This window comes from Puntigrus tetrazona, chromosome 6, assembly GCF_018831695.1.
Source record: "Puntigrus tetrazona isolate hp1 chromosome 6, ASM1883169v1, whole genome shotgun sequence".
NCBI lineage: Eukaryota > Metazoa > Chordata > Actinopteri > Cypriniformes > Cyprinidae > Puntigrus > Puntigrus tetrazona.
The window spans coordinates 21,161,545-21,182,152 of NC_056704.1; the positions used below are offsets into that span (position 1 = coordinate 21,161,545).

The following is a 20,608-nucleotide window of genomic DNA, read 5'->3' on the forward strand; positions in this document are numbered from 1 at the left end:
ATATATATAGCCTATAAGATTATTAGAAATAAGTTTAATTGTTGGTTTATATAGTCCATTAGGCTAATGATAACAAATGGAAACTTATTGTGAAATGATATTAGCTTTTATTCATTGTTGTGTTGTCCCAGTCCCAGTTAGCATTCCCATTATACAGCTTATAAAAGTGTAGATCATATATTTAGCATGTACAATATTAAACGCATTTACATTTCTTGGCAAGAAAAGCCATTGCAATATAGTGCTACAAAACTCTATATACAACTCTTATATATTGGCCAGTGACAGAATAACAGAATTTAATAATTGCTGAAAAAATTGCTGAAACACTTTTTTTTACAATATTCACAAAAACAAAACAAAAAAAAACAAACAAACAAAAAAACAATAGCATATCCATTGATGTAGTACCAGTGAGAGTATTTAAAATATTTCACTCTTTGGAATACATGGTCCGAACCTAACATGCAACAATATGACAAATAGAGTTATGCTTAGCAAAAGTATTCAAATTATGGATTTTGTATGTAGAAACTGTAAACTATAGAAAGTATAACTGACATTGAAAAATCAGTGAGCTTAACAGATGTGAATTAACTATAAAAGTAAAGCAGAAATAATGGAGGACAAACCCCCTCATAGTCTCATAAAAAAACAGACGAACATCACAAAAAACAAATACGAAGCATTAAATACTAAAAAGGCTTGCTGTTGTGTCTGTTAATCTCTGGTAAAATACTTATGAGGTATTTTGTTTTTAATACATTGGCATTTAAATCTGTTGTGAAACCTTACATTTGCGAATTACATACTTTGCTTAACTGAATAATGCAAAATGTTGTCTGCTCTTGTAGAAACTTTGAATCTTTAAAGTTTTTACACTTACAAGGTAACAAATGAAGTTGACAGGAAGCATCACTCCTGTTGTACATCTTGCATAAATCCTCTTCAGACTGCAAAATGTGCATCAGAGCAATCATGAACATGGCACCTTCTGCTCATTCGTCCTTATACAAATCTGTTTAGAAACTGAGATAATGACACCTTTGTGCAGTGGTCTTCTCATCACAGAGACACTTTAAGAAAGCTGTGGACCTCAAGAACTTCTGAATGCGCTGTATTGATGTCTCCCTCTTCTTCCTTGGATAATTTGCAAATGCATGTATCTGAGGGCAATGCCATCCTATGTGTGCACAGCGGTTTGCTTGCTGTGGAAAGACATGGGAATTTCGATTTTTGGTAGTAATTTTAAGACATATATAAATAAGTAGAAATTGTACAGACATGAAAATGTCACTTACTTTTTGTGCGCATCTTGTATGTGCAAATTTTAAAAACAGCATACATGACAAAAACCAGGCAGGTCAACACAGTGAATATTAAACAGGCCACCATAAAAGAATGAGTAGTCTGACTACTGTTGTTCTGTGTCCATTGGCCTCCTGGGTGAACTGTTGTGAACTTTGCTGTGGAAATGAGAAAAGCATTATAAAGGTTCTTACAGCCATGACAGTGGAATACAGAAATTATTAGAACATTTTAAAACTGATATTTCCAAATATTTGTAGAACATGTCAGCAATAAAAATGTACAAACCCAGAGAGCCACATCTTGCATTGTGGGTCTTGTTTCCCGGAAAGATCTCACCACCAGCACATCTAATTTCAGAAAATTGGTTATCATCTAATAAACACTCTCTTTTTCAGAACTTCAATGAAAGGTAGCAAACACAAAGCTTTTTTACTTTGTAATAGATTTACATGTGCTGTCCTCAGCATCATTGTAAGTGTTGTCTGGACATGGCTCACAAAAGTAAGTATAATCAAAGGCACCTGCCAAAACAGCAAGCAGAAAAAAGCAGCTGAAGGATTTCAAATAGTATTTTTACCAAGTCAATGTCTCTTAGACCACATGCTCTCTATACACTTTGACCATAAAAAGTCCCCATGGAAAAACCCAAATATTATTATTATAACACATATATAATAATAGTAACAAAAACTATTTACCATTTCTTTTCAGCTGCTGTCCTGGTTTGCATTTTTCCCTGGGCTTACAATTTTCACATTTATCATCAGAACATAAGTGATTATCTTTGCAGAAACATTTCTCAATAGCCGAAGTAGCTGTTGAACAATTTACACACTCACTGTCACTTTTATTCTTTGAACATAGTACTTTGGGATAATGACCTGTAAAATACAACAAAGAATGACGTTTAAATCAAATTGGAACATTTTCACATCTTACTTCACACAAAACATTGACTTTCTCCAGAGGCTTCCACCAATGATGTCTCATGCTATAACACTGTTTAAATGAAACTTGAGTATTAATGCGGGCCAATAAAGCTGTAACTCACCTTATAGATGAAGAACATGTACAGTACTCAAGTTTAGCCTTCTACATGCATTAACGGCAAACAGAAAATAAATATGATAGTGTTCCTCCCAGTCTTGACAATAATATCGTGCTCTTACCTGAAGGGCAGGCTTTACAACATCTATTTTCATGTTCATACTCAGTGGTCCAGTCACAGTTTAGAGCCAGACTCGAAATCCAGCTGACACAAACACAGAGCAACATAAACCAGAGCTTAGCAGTATCCATTGTATCACAGTGGTAGACTGAGCATTGCTATCTTTTCTTATATGCCTTTTATGACTGCCATGACATCATCCTGTGACGTTTCTTCACACCCACATGAAGAGAGGCGTGAGGCCAAAAACCGATGTGACCAAAGCTGGAGAGCGAAAGCACGCACAGACGTGCAAGCAGGCTGCACTGAACTTTTGCGCTGAGCTCTTATCATAACGTCACTGGACATGTATAAGTTTTTTTTTTTTGGGAAAAAGGGAAGTAAAACATGAAACTGCTTATATGGGGGAGGAAGATATATATTTTCCATCTAAGGACAACAATATCTTTGATGTTGTTGGTTGATATGGAAACTATGGCTGAAAGTAAATATTCGGGAAATATTTGTAAAAATCATACACTGTTTCACAGATCATACGATTGTGGGTCATCGTTAATCCAGAAATCAAAATTTGGACATTTACCCACCCTCATGTTATTTCTGAACTTTCATCTTCTTTCTTTTGTAAAAGAGAAAATAAAATAAAATTGTTTTACTACACATTTATGTTGGCTCTTTAAGGGCATCTGTGGTTCCACGAGGAACCTTTAACATTCATGGAAACTTTCCATTGCTTTTTATAATATAGACGTTCTACATACTAGGGGAAAAAAAAACATTCTTTCTAGGTTGTTGGAACCTTTTTATCTGGACAGGGAAACCCTGACACATTTTCCAAAATATCTTCTCTTCTGTTCCACAGAAGAAAAACAGTCTTTGCGATCATGTGGCATCTTATCACATGAGGCCCCAAAACAGAACAGGTACGTACCAGTCTGATGAAAGAACAACTTCTCCTTTATTGTCAGCTAAAAATACAATTGCAGTCTCTGGCAGATGAAGAGACTTCAGTGGTGTCTCAACATTAGGGATCAGTCTGACCATGACCCACCAGCTGGGCTGTAAAGGGTGAACATGTTTGCAAGTTTGTGTGCATCTGTAATGGCTTTGGCAACTAATTGTCAATTTTTAAGTATATACAGCAATAACAATTTGTTTGGCACGCAAAGACAATGACAGAGATCAGCAGAAGTGATGGGAAAAAAGAGAAGAAGAGCAGAATCTGTACACGACATGAGCTGGAATCTATCTCTGCAGCGTCACAGCACCACATACACTAACCACTGGTGCACTCAGGCCAACCACTTGCTCTTCTGCATTGGCAACACTGACTTTTCTAGGAATCTAGGAAACCTAAGCAACCATCTTCACCAGTTTTGAGAGACATAAATTATTTGAATACTAGCTGATATACAACTTCTCCACCACCTACATACTCTGCTGCGGGTAATAAAAACATTGCTGCCACCAGCTTTATCACAGTAATCTAGTGCGTAGAGTGAAAGGAAGGACCACATCATCAGAAAGGATCTCTGAAACCTCCTTTGACAACATCTGTGCCAGTCTGAGAAAATGTTACAATCAGAAAGTCAATGTGAAATAGCATTTACAACCTAAATCCGTCAGTAATGTGACATATTTCAATGCTAAATAAGATATTGGATTCGGTTTTATCATGACGCCATACATACATAAACGCCACACAGGATATTAAATTACAGGTATGTGTGTATATTTTGGTAAAAATTTGTATCATTCTTGAAAGAGTTAAAAACAACACTGTCAATACAGAATACAGGGGGATTCTAATTCTAGGTTAGAATAATATCTGGCCTTTATGGTTTCCATAATTTATCATTACTGATTTGCTCCATTACCATTTTATTCTATCACGTCAGTGGAATTATATAATTATTATTTTCTTTTACTTCTTTAATCATTTAATTATTTTAACAAAGAGTATTGCTAAGAACATTTTTGTTACTGAATGTCTAAAAAAAACCCTTTAGAAATCTTTCAGTTCTTGTTTTGGGTACGAGAGAATAAGAATCATGCTTTGATTTTCATGTCAGTTATGACCTTTCAGTTAAAGATAAACACAAACCCACAAATATCAACTCCTCATACTGACAGTGCTAAATCCATTCATTTTTACAAAGTCATGAACATTGTTATAGTCTGCATACACATCTGAACTTTTGTGAATTTTATTGTTTTAATAATCAGATTCAGTGATCTATGCTAAGCTACAGCAAAAAAGTGCTACAGCTAGAACTGGAAACTGAATTAAATGATGGTAAAACTAAACTGTTTAACTATTGTTCCTTTAACAGATTTTAAAATACAGTGTGTGTAAACCAGGTTAAAGTGGGGGGTATTTAAACTAGATTTAAACTGACAGTGTGTGTTGGCCTCCTCAAAACACTAAGTAGATTGTTCCAGAGTCTGAGCCCTAAAAAGAAGTGAAATAAAGTTAATATGAATTGGCTTTTTAATTAAATTTGATATTGAGTGAAATATTATAAATATATTACAAACACTAAAATGTGAAATGGTTTTCAGCGTCTTCTATTTGGACCATTTTATAAGTCAAGGGAATATTTGCCAAAAATGTACTCACTTATAGGTTATTCGAGATGTAGATGAGTTTTTTATCCTCATCAGAACAGATTTGGAGAAATTTAGCATAACGGCACTTGCCTCTGCAGTGAATGGGTGCCGCGAGAGTGAGAGTTCAAGCAGCTGATAAAAACATTACTATAATCCACAAGTAATCCACATGATTTTGCCCACCTACTGCTCTGCGAAGTGAAAAGATGTGCAAATGTAAGAAAAAGGACTCACTGAATATCATGTCGTTAGAATCCTTTGAATATTTTGGGGGTTTTGTAACCTTTGAAAGACTTCTGGTCTTTCCTGACATTACTGTTATAAAACCAGCCTCAACTAAATCAGAGATTCAGTATGCAAAAATACGAGACCATAAAATACCTCTTCAGCTCTTCATTCGAACTGTGCATTGTGAAACTCATTAACAAAATCTGAGAACGTCACTTAAAGTGAAAATTAAGTGATATCGGCTTTTGAATTTAATGTCTATTTTGATAAAGGTTATTGAAAGAAAAAAACTCGAAACAAAATACAGCTCGTGACGTCACAAAGAAGAGGTGGTCTGTGTGGTGAAACAGACGCCCTGCAAGTGTCACGTGCACAAGCCTCTTGCGCAAAGGATACACCCCCAGAGCTGCTGCCATTTCTGTGCAGCTGACTGAAGTGGTCTACGAAAGATCACATGTTCTGGAGGTTAACGTCACATAAGCGTACATCTGTGACACATTCACACTTAGTTTTTCTTTTTTCTCGATTGTGTGTAAGCTATGAAACTTGATGAGTCAATGTACGTCACATTCAGTGCGGTCCAACTGCAACACAGAATTCACGTTACCATTTATGGATGGACTCATGAATTATAAACGCAGTTCATCGCTGAAAAATACAGCTATGCAAGTAGTGCAGATTAAGCACGAAAGTCCTGAAGGTACCGAATTTGTAATTTTGTGTTGAGACTGTTAGGTGTACACAAAATCTGCAAGTTTAAGCATACAATAATATAAAACGTACAATAACATAAAATTTATATATTAAAAATCCCATTTAATGTGATAACGTTTTTATAAATACTTTATGCATTAAAAGCATATAAGTCATAGATATTTTATTTAAAATACTGTTTAAAACAAAACTTTACGTACAATGTCTATTAGTTATCTCACACTAAATAAGCCACGTTACAAAAGAAAAAACATTCATTCAAATTAAAATTGCAGACCACCGCAGGCTCTTTGATTTTATTTTAAAATTCTGATAAAAATCGTAACATTTTGAAAAACCTTTCCAAAAAGACAAAGTCCATTTCATAGAACGGGCCTGTGAGTTCTTCTTTGGAGAACCAAGGTTTAAATTTTACAGCGCACATCAGTGAGGGTTTGCAAAATGCGTAATTTTAGCTCATTTTTAAATGCGGCAAACTGAATGCATCAACCTACTCTGTTACAAGAAGTCAGCACAAAAAAACGTGAGGGGAACTCTGATTTTCTTGCTCTTTGACAAGAAGGCAAAGGATGTGGTTCCTTCTGTTGAACAAAAGATGAAGTAAGGTAATGAACAAGTTGCAAGATTGCATCAAAAATGTTCTGTTGGTCATGCAAGTGTGGCAGAGCAGCATGTTATCTGGGAAGAATTTAGATTTTAGATAAATAAGTAAATAAATAATAATAAAAAAAAGGCTTAAAGCCAAGGTCAGGAAGTAGCGTGAACTCTTGTTCTTGACATCTACAGCCACGTGGCCCTTCAGAGGGTGCTGCTACATCAAGTAGAAAAAAAGAAGAAAATATATAGAAATCATTTAGCTACTACAAACACACTTCTAAGATGTTTATCTGGAGATTACTTTCTATAAACTACAGAATTACATACGCTTTCTACCTTTTTCTTTGTGAAATTTGTGTATCGAGTTGGTCTACCAGGGATTTTTGTGGTTAACAAACATGACTTCTCATTTCAGATCCTCCACAGAAAGGTTTCAACTGTTCAGGGGTGGTTACACTCTGATGCAAAATGAGAGGTTATTATTTTTCAAGGGTATGAGCAGTGGATGAAACAAATAGACAAACGTGTTTAGAACTAATCTCCACAGCAACAGAAAACCATAAGGATCAGTTTTGATCACCTGGAAGCTTTCTGTTGACGTATGGTTTGTTAGGACGGGGCAATATTTGGCTGAGATACAACTATTTAAATATCTGGAAACTGAGGGTGCAAAAAAATTTGACATATCAGGAAAATCGTTTAAATACTTTAAAGTGGTCCAAATAAAGTTCTTAGCCATGCATGCAAAAATTAAGGTTTGATATATATATATATATATATATATATATATATATATATATATATATATATATATATACATATATATATATATATATATATACATATATATATATATATATGGTAGGAAATTAACAAATATCTTTACTTTTATGATATTAGGCATAAAAAGTTTTAATTTTGACTTGTATTGTTGGCCATTGCCACAAATATATTTGTGCAACTTATGATTGTATGATAAAAAAAAAAAAAGTAAAATAAATATCATAAAAACTTATCTTCGGTACATCTCATATTTGTCAAGTAAAAAAGAAAAATTCAGACTCACAAGTATTATAAAAGCAGTCATACTCTAGTTTTTCTTTAGCACAAACCAAGTAAGCAGACGCAAGGTAGCCTCGTGGCTTTATAGGAGGAAGGATGTGCACAGCAGCACTTAGCTTCAAGGGCTGCAACATGAGTACTTGTGCGTGGATGGAAATTTTGTAGAACTTCAACTGAAACCTGTCACCTCCTCAGAACCTGAAATGTGTTTTGCGTTTCTAGAGACAGGCAGGGAACGTTGTCAACTATCGGAAGAAACATGAATGTAGGAGGGGACAATACCCTCTCTGACTTAGCGTGCTTGAAATACAAAGACCCACATCATGAAAATGCATGATTTAAATGTTACTTTTGAGTTTTTAGACCAGAGCATTGACACCAGAGTTAAAAACGTAATGAATATCATTCAAAATAAAAGGAAAACTGACTAATATGTATATATATATATATATATATATATATATATATATATATATATATATATATATATATATATATATATATATATATATATATATATAAAAACAGATATTTATACTAGAGAATATTAACAATTTGTTAGATTTAATCCTTTATTCAAAATTAGACATATAATCAGACAAACTGAACAGAACCTAAACATAAAATAAAACATTACAAATATTACTGCCTACAAAAACGTTGCTGGTTTATGCAACCCATTTATTTCCATTTCATAGAAATAACATCTTAAATAAAATCTTTATAATTACGCTACAGACACAAAAACTAAATATTCTCAGACATTGTCCTTAGCCCACCTATGGGAAACGATCAGATAATTTGTCATCTTTGTCTCAGGAAAGCATGAGTCACTACAAAGCATGTCTGTGGTAAACAACTGTGGCAAAATGAAAATGACTCTAATAATGTTATAGCAATCATCGATCTACCTACAGCTGTCGATGTGAAGACTGTATTTCAAATTCACTAATCAGCAGATTTCAAAGCAGATCCGTCTCCAAGTAATGAATTGAAATCAATTCAAGGCTCTTTTAAATTAGACATCTGAATTCAAATGGATGAGAATTTACACTACAAGTGCAATTGTTTAAATGTGACTTTGAACACCTTTACATGTGGATGAATCTCAGTTCTCTTTGGACCCCAAATGATTCAAATCGGTTGCCCAAAAGAGGTGTAAACGGGGTCTTAAACAACCCCAAAAGCCAGCTACTTTTAGCCCCATTTACATCATTCTCACATCATCCACTAAAGCCACATTAAAATATCATGAATAATAATTATGTATATAAAAAAAAGGTTTCTTCCTCAATTTATAACAAATATAATTAAACGTTTACTGTATCTATGACTTTAAGAGATCGTTCACCCAACAATTTAAACTCATACAAGTTTGAAACAACCTGAAGGTGAGTAAATGATGACACAATTTAAATTTTTGGGTGAACTATCCCTTTAAGTCTTGTTATTAAGTGGAAATGTAATGACGTTAAACAGCATTTTGACTAGTTATATAACAACTAATATTACATGTATACAAAATTAAATGCTAAGGTCATTAACAACTGAGTTAGACAAGCAAAGACAGGCACTTTTCCCCAGATTCTTCAACAGGCTTTCTGCATACACTTTCTAAAGAAAATAAATGGAAAAGGGATTAATAGAGAGTGGCCACACACACACACACACACACACACACACACACACACACACGTGGTCGTATAGTAAACTAGGGGTACTCCACCTTTTCGAAAATCCACTTTCTTGTGGTTACGAATACAGCGGGTGACTTTACACTTGTGATACAGTAGTCCAGCCAGCAAAATAACACCAGGGCATGCAATAATCAGCCCTAGAATGAAATATGAATGAAATATTAGCAGAAGATTAAGAAATTGTAGCCAAATATTAAACCTTGAAGCAACAAAGGAAGATTACACAAGCTGTAGTTGTCTTTTTTTGTCGTGTTGTTGTGAGGGGAGACTATTCTTGAAGTGGATGTAGAAAAGATAGTAGTCGTCTGAAACGGGGTAGTATGCGCTTTGGTACGTTCCGTCACCTCTTTTGAGGCATCCTTGCAGGCAACATCAGAAGTGCTGGTGCCTTGGAACTCAATCCCACTTTTACACCTAAAGAGCAAAAATCATAACAACGCTTCATTTAATATACACAAATAGCTGTGAAACATTCTTTAAAAAGGAAAAAAAAGCATAGGGTTTTAGATTGACATGAGGAAGAGTAGATGATGACATTTTTATGTTTGACTAAACTAGAGCTGAATCATCTGAATCACAAGAGGGCGCTGATACATAGAGAACAAAGCCTTAAATGCATTAATATGCATTAGGGTCACAAACATCAAACAAAGGCTCATTCACTTTTTTTTTTTTTACTACTGGGAAATTTTCAGGCTCCCCCTCAATGATTCAGCTATGCCATTAAGCAGGGTGCCCCTATCTGAGCTCAGGAACATCATTCCCGGTTAGCACTCTTTGACAACAGCTATCAATTATACAATAAAATAAAATAAAAAACTTACTCTCTCCATTTTTTACAAATTGAGTCATTTTGGTCTGTGAAGAAGCCTTCCATACATTCTACGCAATTTCCTAGAAGAGAGATATAGTCTAGTTATTTGTGAGATATAGTTAGTTATTTGATGCGAATTAGACAGGTAGGATTTAATATGTGTACCTGTATGGTCTATTCCAAAACCTTTTTTGCAGAAGCAAACCACTTGATTTTGTTTATAAACAGGTGTGAACCCCTCTTTACATTTGCACACTGCATCTGAGGTAGATGTGCATGATTTGACTTCTCTGCTACCTGAAGGGAAAACACAAAAACAAAACATAAAAGTGCGTTATTGAAAACAGAATTTTTTCTCAGCTTTCTTCCACCCATCCAGTGCGAGTTAGACTCCACATGTTGAGTGGTTCACAGCATACTGTATCTTACAGCATTACATCCATTACACAGTAACATTCTCAGTTACAAAGTAAGGAAAAAGAGTGGCACATACCTTTTTTACATTCGCTGCAGTTCTCACAGTAAGCTGAAAATTCCTTGTCAGAGAATAGTTTTGGTGGACAGGCCTTACATTTTTTTGTATTGTGACTAAACATTTGACCTGAAATTGGCAGATATTTTTAATATGTATTTCATGAGCAATATCCCTTTACACACAACACTGCATCTCAATTACAGGTATTTAACTATAATTATACATACCTTTTGCACAAGATGCGCTTGCATTTTGGTGAAGTAACAGTAAACACAGAAGAGTCGAGAGGACTTTCATGTAGCAGATCATGACAGTCACACTGTCGAAGAGACTGCACGCAAATGAGAGGAAACATCGATTGAAACCTCAATCCGACAGACAATTTGACATTTAGGCAACTTCCCCTAGTGTTCCATTCACCCACATGATCTGTGGAAAAAAACATGTAGGATTGTACAGTTATGCGTTTTCTTTAGTTGATAATGTCAAAATCCTTTAAATGACGTTTAATGAAAATAAAGATTTTAATAAAAGTAATTTATCTGTTGAATAAATTTGGCAATGTTCCTGGTTTAATTAACAATTTGTCACACAACTGGCTCAAAATGATTTTGTATCATTTAGGTTTTTTTCCTCAACTTTTTTTTTATTTTTATTTTTCTAAAACAGAAAAATGTATTTATTTTATTTCATTTTAGTTTGATTAAATCAGGCTTCACGCTGTTTTAAAGCCCGATTTAAAATTAAATCAAAGTAACTGGAAATAAACTGTTAGCTTATATCTGTAATATCCTACGTGCTGGATTACATAATAAAAAGTCAATGTAATGAATGTAAAATGTTTTCACGACAATACAGACAGAGCAAAACATGGAAGAAAATGATGATTTGTTGATTGCTATTTAATGTTTTCAACAGGCCAAATTCATTATAATAACTGAGGCTTATCTAATGGTATTAATTTAGTTCTTTAGTTCTCCTAACATTTAAGATAGCTTTTTGTCATCGCTTTTTTATTTTATTTTAGTTTTTATTACATATCCTCTTTTTTTTTTTATTTGAAAACATCAGGTCTGGTATGAATTAATTGGATGGATCTTGATGAAGTAATCAAATTTAAAGACACATTAAACTCTCTATTTCTCTCTACGTATTATAATGGCTCAAACATGTTTTGCATATAGAAAGTGTCATCTCTTATGCGGCAGCACTGAAAATAGGTAGGTCTGACACATTTAGGGCAGAGTAATTGAGGTTCCTTGCTTTACTGGTCTGTGTTTACTGGAAAAAGGGGAACGTTAGACATGTGCAGAGAGTAAGCATATTCTGTTTTACTCATTACCATCAGTATTTGGCGTATCAATGGAGTATTTAATATAATAAACAGTATAATAATGGAGTCGGTAAAGCAACACCAACAAAAAAAAAAAAAAAAAAAAAAACTAAACCACTGAAATGCGTTCCTGGAAAATGAGTCTGTAAAAGAAAGATAACAGCAATGCACCTTGTTTTCTCTTTGCAGAATGGAGTGCAGAGCTTCCAGTTACCAATGACATGCAGATGCAGATTTTATCAGAGCTTCTTCCGGTCGACAGACAGATAGGTTTGCGATCCTGTATTAGAAAGAAGATTTAAGTCTTATAACTACGAAAAATAGGAAAGAAAGAAGCACGTGGATTGATTTTGACTAAACTGGGTGTTTTCCCAACAAAATGACTTATGCACTAATGTGCTCTTTATTAGAGAGTTACTCCGCTTTGAAGATAAAAATAGAATGTTTTCTCCATTGACCTTTTTTTTTTTTAACAAAAAAAGAAAAGGAAATCTTAAAAGGTGACGTATGTAACTTTTTTGGGGGTGTTTAGGTGCTATAATCGTGTGCATCTACCAACCCAGAAAACATGATCTTTTTTTTTTTGGTAACTCTTTCTCAGTAAGCTTGTGGAAAAATGAGCCATGGTTCAAATTTGAGCAAAACATGCTATTCTGTCTTTGGCTGAACTAACAAGCCAGTCTAACTAACACCAGTCTCAGAGAAATAGGAGAGCAGTGGATTTATCGATTTATCTAATGTATATTATTACACTGCTGGCAAACAGATCTAATATAAACATGCAGTTTTATTTTAACAAATTATTTGTGTTTTTAACAAATTATTTGACAGAAAACAAGTCCACATGAAATCAAAATGTACAAGATTTATATTGTTAGTGCACACTGTTAGCGTTAAAGGGTTACTCCATCCCAACGAATAAGTGATTAATGACAAAATTGTCATTTTGGGGTGGAGCAGCCCTTTAAGGTGTTTTCTAAAAACATAGTTTGTCTTGGTAATCTTTAAACTAACATGGTTTAAAACACATGATTTCAGTGCAACAGACACGATAAACAAAATCAAACATGTATTTTAGCGGAGTTTCTGTGTTTCTTCCACTCAAATTAAATATTAAATATTGTATTTTTAAAATGATATAGTGGGATATCTGTGGGATATTTTGAGAGGAAGCTTTAGACAAATTCACAAAAATGTAGACCTTTAAAACCACATCTGCTGCCAGGTTTCACTTCCCTGAGCTCATTATTCAGTTAATTTCAGTACTACATTCTAAACTCTATGATCATGTATCATTTCATGTTAGGGTGTTGTGGAATTTGTATTTAATGTATGAAGTACTTAATGCAAATAATTCTCTTAGAAGCAAGCGTGTAGCATTATTTATAGCATTATTTGTCTATCGCTTGACTGCACACACGCATTTCCAGTTGTTCTTTTCGCACGTCACAACAAGTCAAGCATACTGATGAAGCATTCAGAGAGACTCTTTAGTGAAATAAAGCAAATAATAGCTACGAAAATCTTACTTGTGCATGAACTGCAAATCAAGAATTTTCCACTCTTCAATCTCTTTAAGATTAAGCTTTTTGTGCTAAAGGTAAACATTTATTTATTACAGTAAATAGATTATTTCAATGTGATTTTAATGACTTTTTTTTTACTTTGGTTTATTTACTTTTGTCTAGTCAAAGGTAAAAAAAAATATTTTTACGACCTTCATAACATAATAGTGATAAAAATGCTGCAAAATTAATAATAGCAGATTTTTTTTTATCTGCATTCCTTTCTTTTATTCAACCTCTGATGTGTCTGTTTGCTTTTGTTCAGATGTCATGTTTGTTTGTTTGCTCTTTAATTGCAGTATTTTTTCACTACACTATTGCTTTCCTTGGATTTGCTTTTCAGTTCTATACAATGTAAAGCTTTTGCAGTTATAGGCTATTCAATGTTTTGAGATTAGCACCGTTGGTTTCAAATTAATGTGGTTTATTTTAGGACTCCATAGTCTATGTAAGAGTTGGTGATCTGTACTTAATCTGTGATTCAGAAAGCCATTGTTTGGCTATGATTAACTAATCTAGATTACGAGGGAACTGTGACACGTTTAACCTGAAAATATTCACGCAAACAATATGCGTATAAAAAATACCTCACGAAAGTAACACTTCAACAACGTTACCGTCATGATCTGCTACATGAAAGTCCTCTCGACTGTTCTGTGTTTACTGGTGCTTCAATCTCACTCATAGATATATCTCTCTCTCTTACTCTTACACACACACACACACACACACACACAAACAAATACTCACCCCACGCCGACAGATGGCGATGATGACGCCATGATTATTTTCAAACCTCCGGTTAGAAGAAGACAACGGCTCAGCTTTGTTTACTTTAAAGATGGATGCTCAATTACATAGGTTTTCTGAAAGCACTGGCTATCTAGTTTAAAACCAGACACTAGAATGTGAGATAGAAAAAAACACAGCATGGAGGAATCGTGGGATTTTGAATTCTTGTCTCGCATGGTCGACAGTCTGGTGTCCTTTTTGTCCGAGTTTGTGGATGACTGGCTGGCCAACGACATGAGAGTCGCAGTGTTTAAGATACTGTTTAGCTGGCTCGTCATCAGTCTCGTAGCCATCCACTTTGCCTGGAAAGTGTACGGGAACACTGTCAACGACATGTACTACAGACAGGGTAAGTGCTCTATTTTGCTGCTTCACCTAATCCATATAAACGACAGCTGAGTACAGTTTTGAGACTGTATATACCTGCAGTTTGCGCCTTTAAAAGATAGTAATTTAACGTTTGTGATAATTCTTCAGGGACTGGAGGACAGAACGGCGGGACTCCTGACGCTGCTCCTCACCTGAGCGGATGGTAACTAACCGTCCTTTCTAGTGTTTTTTGTGAGTCAGTTACGTGACAAATGAACACACGACTTTGCAGTCTAATTTATCATTGCTTAACGGTTTCCAGATCGTAATTCGGAATGTTGACAAATAATGACTATGTGGGTGAGCTCGAAGAATTTATTCAATAAGTGATTTCTAAAAAAAATCACTGACGAATCGAATTGTTCGGAGCGCTCCTGAGTGAACAACTCACTGATTCGCTGAAGCGTCACCTATGCATTTTGTATTGAACCATTGTCCATATCGGTATATGATTCCAATGCTATATTTGCAGTATTTGGTTGGGAGCCTGTTGTTATATTACATCATGAAAGTTACGCTGGTAGCACCAAAGACTATAGAATACCCAAGACTTGTCACTATAGTCTTATTATTTTGAATGGACTCAACGCTTAAAACGACCGATCAACCACAAGAAGCCCCGCCTTCTAAATAAAATAGCCAATCGCTGATCAGACCACCACCGCATATGCAGTTAGAAGTTCCGGTTGCTGTAAAAACAGCATTCTCAGACGTGTCCGCCTAAAAATCTTCCCTTTATAAATAAGATTTTTTTCATGCTATTTAAGCAAAAGAAACAATTATTGCACAGTTGTTGTCAGATTTCATTGGTGATTTCAAATCTGAAATTTTATCGTAAGCTTAATGAACAGTTTGGGAGAATTTGTGGTTAATAGATAGGAGCTGCACATAAATGCCCGAGATGAGTTTCAAAGATGGCCAACGAGTGAAATGACTTTTCTTAAAGAGACTTCGGTGGCACATTGTGAAGCGTTATTTTACTGACAGGTAGTCCTACTTACGTTTGACCATATCTCAGACTATAGTACTATATCTGGCATTTTCTTGTGCCTCACAACACATGCTACCCATTTGTAACTTAACATTTTAATAGTAAGGGCTGAAGATGGGCAGAACAGATCTTTAATTCAATTGTAATAAAAAGCACTATTAATGAACAAAGTTTAACTTATACGCATACTTTATGCACAGCCCTGTAAACACTGCTCTTCCGTTGTCTATTTTAATATTTTTAATTTTCCTAGGGAAAGTGCAGCTGGTGATGCCATGAAAACCCACCGTGAGTGATGTACCTGCAACTGGACTAAGAACACAGACACAGATGAACAAAGGCAAATACATTCCTTCAAGAAGACTAAATAATCTGTGCAACTTTATTGGTTTTACTCATGAATATGTCTGTGATGCAAAACTCAAGGTCCAAATACACAAATATATGCTCTAAAACACCTGACAGTGCTGTGCACTGAAGAGAGAGTGTTAAAGGAACTTGCTGTGATAAATAGAAGCTCTGAATTTTTTGAACGCTTTAGTGTTTTATGATTGAATTCTGGAAGCTAGTAGATAGCGAAACTAAACTTCAACCATTCTCAGACAGTATCATTTGACCAAAAACTGACAAGAATACTAGTCAAACTTAAGGTCCCAAATGTTCACATAGTCACCTGGTCTGTATGTAGAACTTAGGCTTCACTGTAAAAAGATAAAAAAAGAAATGAATTGTGCCTCTTACTGTTGTCCAAGAGGTTACTGCTGTCTTTTTGCAGTGCAAAAAATAAATACAATTTGTATCTGATTGCGTATTAGTGTTCTGTTATTTATTTCGTAAGTAAATTATATTTCAGTCAGTGTACAATACGCATTGTAAAGCACCTTACTTTGGTTCAAGACCAAGCAGGAATCTTCCATGGCATGAAGAAAATAAAACTTTAGTGGTTAAAATAAGTGATAATATCATGGACAAATCCTAAAAAGAGAACTATCTTAAAGAAAAAATTATCCCTCTATCATCTTGGAGTCAAATTATTGCATGTCCCTTTGCGCTGATGGTGGCAGCAGCATCACATGCACATCCATCACATTAGTTCCTGTCAGACCAGGCATAAGTAACCGTTGTCCTTCAGAGAGCTGCGAGAAAAATGTGAACGAATTATTATTGACGAGAAAGCCATCAATGTCCAGACCTTGAGATGTGGCCTCTTCCATCAGTTCTCCACTTGCGACAGCACCAGCTGCCTCAGTGGGGCCATCCTGTCCATCTGTTCCTCCACTGAGGAACACTGCACCACTCTTTACTTCATCACGACTGAGCTCAAGCCCCACCCGCAGAGCCAACTCCTGGTTCCTCCCTCCCCTGCCCTTTCCTGTCAGTTGCACAGTAGGTTCCCCTCCAGCCAGAAGACAGGTTGCACCCCAGCCTTCCTTCCTCTCCCCTACGAGCACGTTCATGGTACGACACAAGTCCCAGCTTTCTACCCCAACCTCTGGTCCAAGCTGAAGGATCTTTGCAGCGAGTTCTGGAGGAGGTTCCTTTTCTGGGAAGCATGCAAAACGTGAGAGCAGCCCGTATAGTCGCGAAACGGAGCGAACGTCACCGCATACTCCTGGAGATAGAATGACGGGTCGAAGCCCTAGCTCAACAGCCTTTCGGCTGGCACAATCAAGGGCAATAGTGTTTGAGCCAATTACAACGTTTAAAACATGGTCTTTTACTTCTTCTGGCTTTTCTTGCACCTGTGACCCAAAATGGGGTCTAAGCACCTCTTTCACAGAGGAAGGAAGAGTGCCAGAGAGCTTATAACGATTCAAGATATCCCATACCTCCTCTGGCTTTGAGTCACTCCTGACTGTTGGACCGCTGGCTATTAAATCCAGAGGATCTCCAATAACATCTGACAGAATCAATGCCACTACCTTAAAAAGAAGAGTAAATGTCAAGAGTAAATATTATGCTACATATTAAGTAACACCATTGGGTATTGCTCAAGAAACAATTGAACATGTATTTTTTGTTATGTAATATGGTTACCTGGGCTGGGCTGGCACACTGGGCAAGGCCTCCACCCTTCAACAATGACAGGGCTCGTCTTACTGTATTTAACTCCTGAATTGTAGCCCCTGCTGCTGCTAGTTTTCTTGTCACATCCTGCTTCTCCTGCAAGGACATGGGTGGGGCTGGAGCAGGTAAAAGAGCAGAACCACCACCTGTATGTAGATGCAAGAGAAAAAAAAAATTATATATATATAAATTTTGTAACATTAAATTTGTCTTTGGTGTTACTTTTCATTAGTTTAATCCATGTTTGTTGAATAAAATATTACTTTATAAAAAAAAAAAAAAAAAAAAAAATTATATATATATATATATATATAAAAAATAATTCATTTCCCTAAAATAAAAAAAAAAACAAGACCTGGTAAGCATCCTAGTAAGAAAGCATTTTTTGCAGTGTACTGTATATTTTAAACAAGTTTGTTTGTTTTTGCATTGGTGAGCTACAATTTTTTTGAAAACATTAAAACATTGCAAACTTTCGAATCACTGTGCATGTTGCCAAAGGAAAACAGATTCTATATGAAAAAAATAAGTTATAGTACCAGAGATGAGCACAAGCAGCAGATCTTTCTCAGTCAGACCACTGGCAAGATCTCGAATACAGTCTGCTGACTTCTGGGCATCTGCATCCGGTAAATTGTTCTTTGCTCCTTCCATCACTGTAATTCTGCTGTTATTCTCAAGTAGCATCTTCCTGTCCAGACGTACAAAGGATTTTAAGTAACAGTCAGACTATATTGTGTGCAGCTAAATACAAAATTAAAAAATTAAAAACTTAGACATCAGGGTTAAATGACTACATTATTAAGCATGAAACCTAAAATTAAGCATGAATTCTTTGAATTTTTATATCTCATGACAATTAAAGAATTCCACCCCTAATTCATATTAAAAAATAAATAGATATTCTAGATTTATTAATTAGGTACACAAAATACTTAAAAGTACAATTTAAATAATAATTAATAATCAATTTATTGTCACATTACAGTAATGAGAATGTTTCACATTTACATTTATTATTACATATTTTGGAAAACCAATGGCGAACTAATAAAAAAAAAGTCCTAGTTAATTGCTGTATAAACTGTTCATTTAACAGAGGCACATTAAAATATGCAATTTAAAAAAAAGCACTAAAACTCTTACGCTTTTCCATGATTGCGTAGTGTTTTCTGGATACCGTGAGGCACGCTGACAACCCCTTTAATTAGATGGTCTCCTACAATCCTCTCTGCTTCTGCTGCCATCCCCAGCACAGCCTTTCCAAAGCCCACCAGATAAAGGTTATTGGTGAGTGTGAAGCTCTGTCCACCCACGAGAAGTTTGTCTCCATGTCTCTCCAGACTCCTGCGGACCACTATGTCCGGCTGCACACCTTCAAGTGCTGCAGAAAACACAGCTCGGGCTCGAGTGTCTAACGACGACATACTGCGTGAGCGCAATGATGTTAAGCTCACCCGCAGTGGGTGCTGCAGGTGAAGAGAACGTGACAAAGCAAGAATCTGAGCCATAAACCAATCAAACTATCCACATCAGATGAAGAGGGACACTTAATACCTGAGGGAAGAAAGAGACATAAAACAGATCACAGAATATTACTGAAAAATATCATTGGCCAACTTTTTTTTTTTTTTTTTGAATTCTAAGAAACATACGAAAAAAAGTATGGAAGTGTTCCTTAATCGATATAACACTGACAAAATAGCATAAAAATTACAGCTTTAATCTTTAGGAGTGCATAACATGATGATTAAAATGCTTAAAGCAAGTTTAAAAAAAAAAGAAAGAAAAGCAAAACTAGACACAGCCACAACTAAATGACCAATTTTAGTCAGCAAGTGACAAAGTGAATACATAACATACATTTTTAACATAACCATAACAACTGTGGCCTTTTTAAACACACAGCCTTTTACACATTGGGTTTATGAGAACTTACCTGCACACTGTTGCATGCAATTCTGAAGCTCATTTACGAGCTGACCAGAGCCTGTGTACTGAGTGAGTAATAATTGACTAAGTGTTGACCATAGGCCGAAGTTTTTGAGCATAGCCAGTTGCAAGATGTTTGTGCGTTTATCAAGAGTTAATCCCAAAACAGTAGGAGGCGGTGCTCCAATGGCCTCGTGACAGTGAAGTTAAAAGTCCAGTAATGGTGGTGGCCAGTTTACACGTCTATGCATGGACCACCTTTACAGGCTGCACTGGAAATAGACGGTTTCCTCACAGTTTACATCAAAGGATTATTATTTTTTTTACCTCAACCTTTCCCCAGTACTCCAATTTCTGGTCACTTAGCCATAGAAAACACAATAAAAAGTCTAAACAACGTCTTAGCGTTTGTTTAAAAGTCATGTCAGGTTTACACATTCACAATTCTAACGCCCCCTCTCTCTGTTTGTTGTGAACAAGATCGACTCACATGTGACAGGCCCCCTCTCGATCAGCAGGGTAACGGGCCCATAGTTCACGAACGAAAACGTCAGTGCCACTCCAAGTCGGTGTTTTGAATGAATCTTTTAAATGAACGAATCGTTTAAAGCACCGACTCGTTCGTTCGGTAAAGTCTAACCAATGAAAGGCCCCTTCGCAGCCCACCTTCGAATGCTATTGGCTGGAGCTGCAGAGTCTAGGCAGGAAAACGAATCAGTAGACATCCAAAATGATTCGTTCGCTTCAAAGATTCAAACACGAACAAACACGATAACGAAGCGAAGTTCTGCACATGTGAAATTATCAACAGAACAGTTCATTTACAGTGTTTTCCACAAGCACGTTTATTACCATTGAGGTACTTATTTTGCTCACTGTTTGT

The 20,608-nt window shown here is 35.6% G+C and overlaps 4 protein-coding genes across 8 annotated transcripts; 1 reads left to right on the forward strand and 3 right to left on the reverse strand.

Moving 5' to 3' along the window:
* Positions 1-87: 87 nt before the first annotated feature.
* Positions 88-2,641, reverse strand: tnfrsf18 (tumor necrosis factor receptor superfamily, member 18). 2 transcript variants are annotated; one of them, XM_043242014.1, is made up of 7 exons: positions 2,481-2,641; positions 2,010-2,192; positions 1,745-1,832; positions 1,597-1,658; positions 1,302-1,466; positions 1,045-1,208; positions 88-953 (listed from the first exon to the last, which is right to left on the reverse strand). In XM_043242014.1, exons 1-6 carry the CDS (start codon positions 2,608-2,610, stop codon positions 1,066-1,068), a joined length of 771 nt encoding a protein of 256 aa, XP_043097949.1. In that variant the 5' UTR covers positions 2,611-2,641; the 3' UTR covers positions 88-953; positions 1,045-1,065. The 2 variants fall into 2 exon arrangements, with proteins under 2 accessions (XP_043097949.1, XP_043097948.1); XM_043242013.1 differs by having other exon boundaries at positions 88-1,208.
* A 5,901-nt stretch (positions 2,642-8,542) lies between these two features.
* Positions 8,543-14,459, reverse strand: si:ch73-361p23.3 (tumor necrosis factor receptor superfamily member 9). 3 transcript variants are annotated; one of them, XM_043242016.1, is made up of 10 exons: positions 14,325-14,459; positions 12,181-12,289; positions 11,101-11,105; positions 10,904-11,007; positions 10,695-10,802; positions 10,367-10,498; positions 10,212-10,281; positions 9,611-9,801; positions 9,417-9,524; positions 8,543-9,304 (listed from the first exon to the last, which is right to left on the reverse strand). In XM_043242016.1, exons 4-10 carry the CDS (start codon positions 10,983-10,985, stop codon positions 9,243-9,245), a joined length of 753 nt encoding a protein of 250 aa, XP_043097951.1. In that variant the 5' UTR covers positions 10,986-11,007; positions 11,101-11,105; positions 12,181-12,289; positions 14,325-14,459; the 3' UTR covers positions 8,543-9,242. The 3 variants fall into 3 exon arrangements, with proteins under 3 accessions (XP_043097951.1, XP_043097952.1, XP_043097950.1); XM_043242017.1 differs by lacking the exon at positions 11,101-11,105; XM_043242015.1 differs by having other exon boundaries at positions 10,904-11,105.
* A 45-nt stretch (positions 14,460-14,504) lies between these two features.
* tcta (T cell leukemia translocation altered) lies at positions 14,505-16,530 on the forward strand. Its single transcript, XM_043242024.1, has 3 exons — positions 14,505-14,715; positions 14,844-14,898; positions 15,980-16,530. Exons 1-3 carry the CDS (start codon positions 14,505-14,507, stop codon positions 16,020-16,022), a joined length of 309 nt encoding a protein of 102 aa, XP_043097959.1. The 3' UTR covers positions 16,023-16,530.
* Positions 16,084-20,305, reverse strand: glyctk (glycerate kinase). Of its 2 annotated transcripts, none has more exons than XM_043241996.1 (5): positions 20,216-20,305; positions 18,940-19,350; positions 18,333-18,484; positions 17,764-17,939; positions 16,084-17,648 (listed from the first exon to the last, which is right to left on the reverse strand). In XM_043241996.1, exons 2-5 carry the CDS (start codon positions 19,302-19,304, stop codon positions 16,758-16,760), a joined length of 1,584 nt encoding a protein of 527 aa, XP_043097931.1. In that variant the 5' UTR covers positions 19,305-19,350; positions 20,216-20,305; the 3' UTR covers positions 16,084-16,757. The 2 variants fall into 2 exon arrangements, with proteins under 2 accessions (XP_043097931.1, XP_043097930.1); XM_043241995.1 differs by lacking the exon at positions 20,216-20,305 and adding an exon at positions 19,733-20,209.
* Positions 20,306-20,608: the final 303 nt, after the last annotated feature.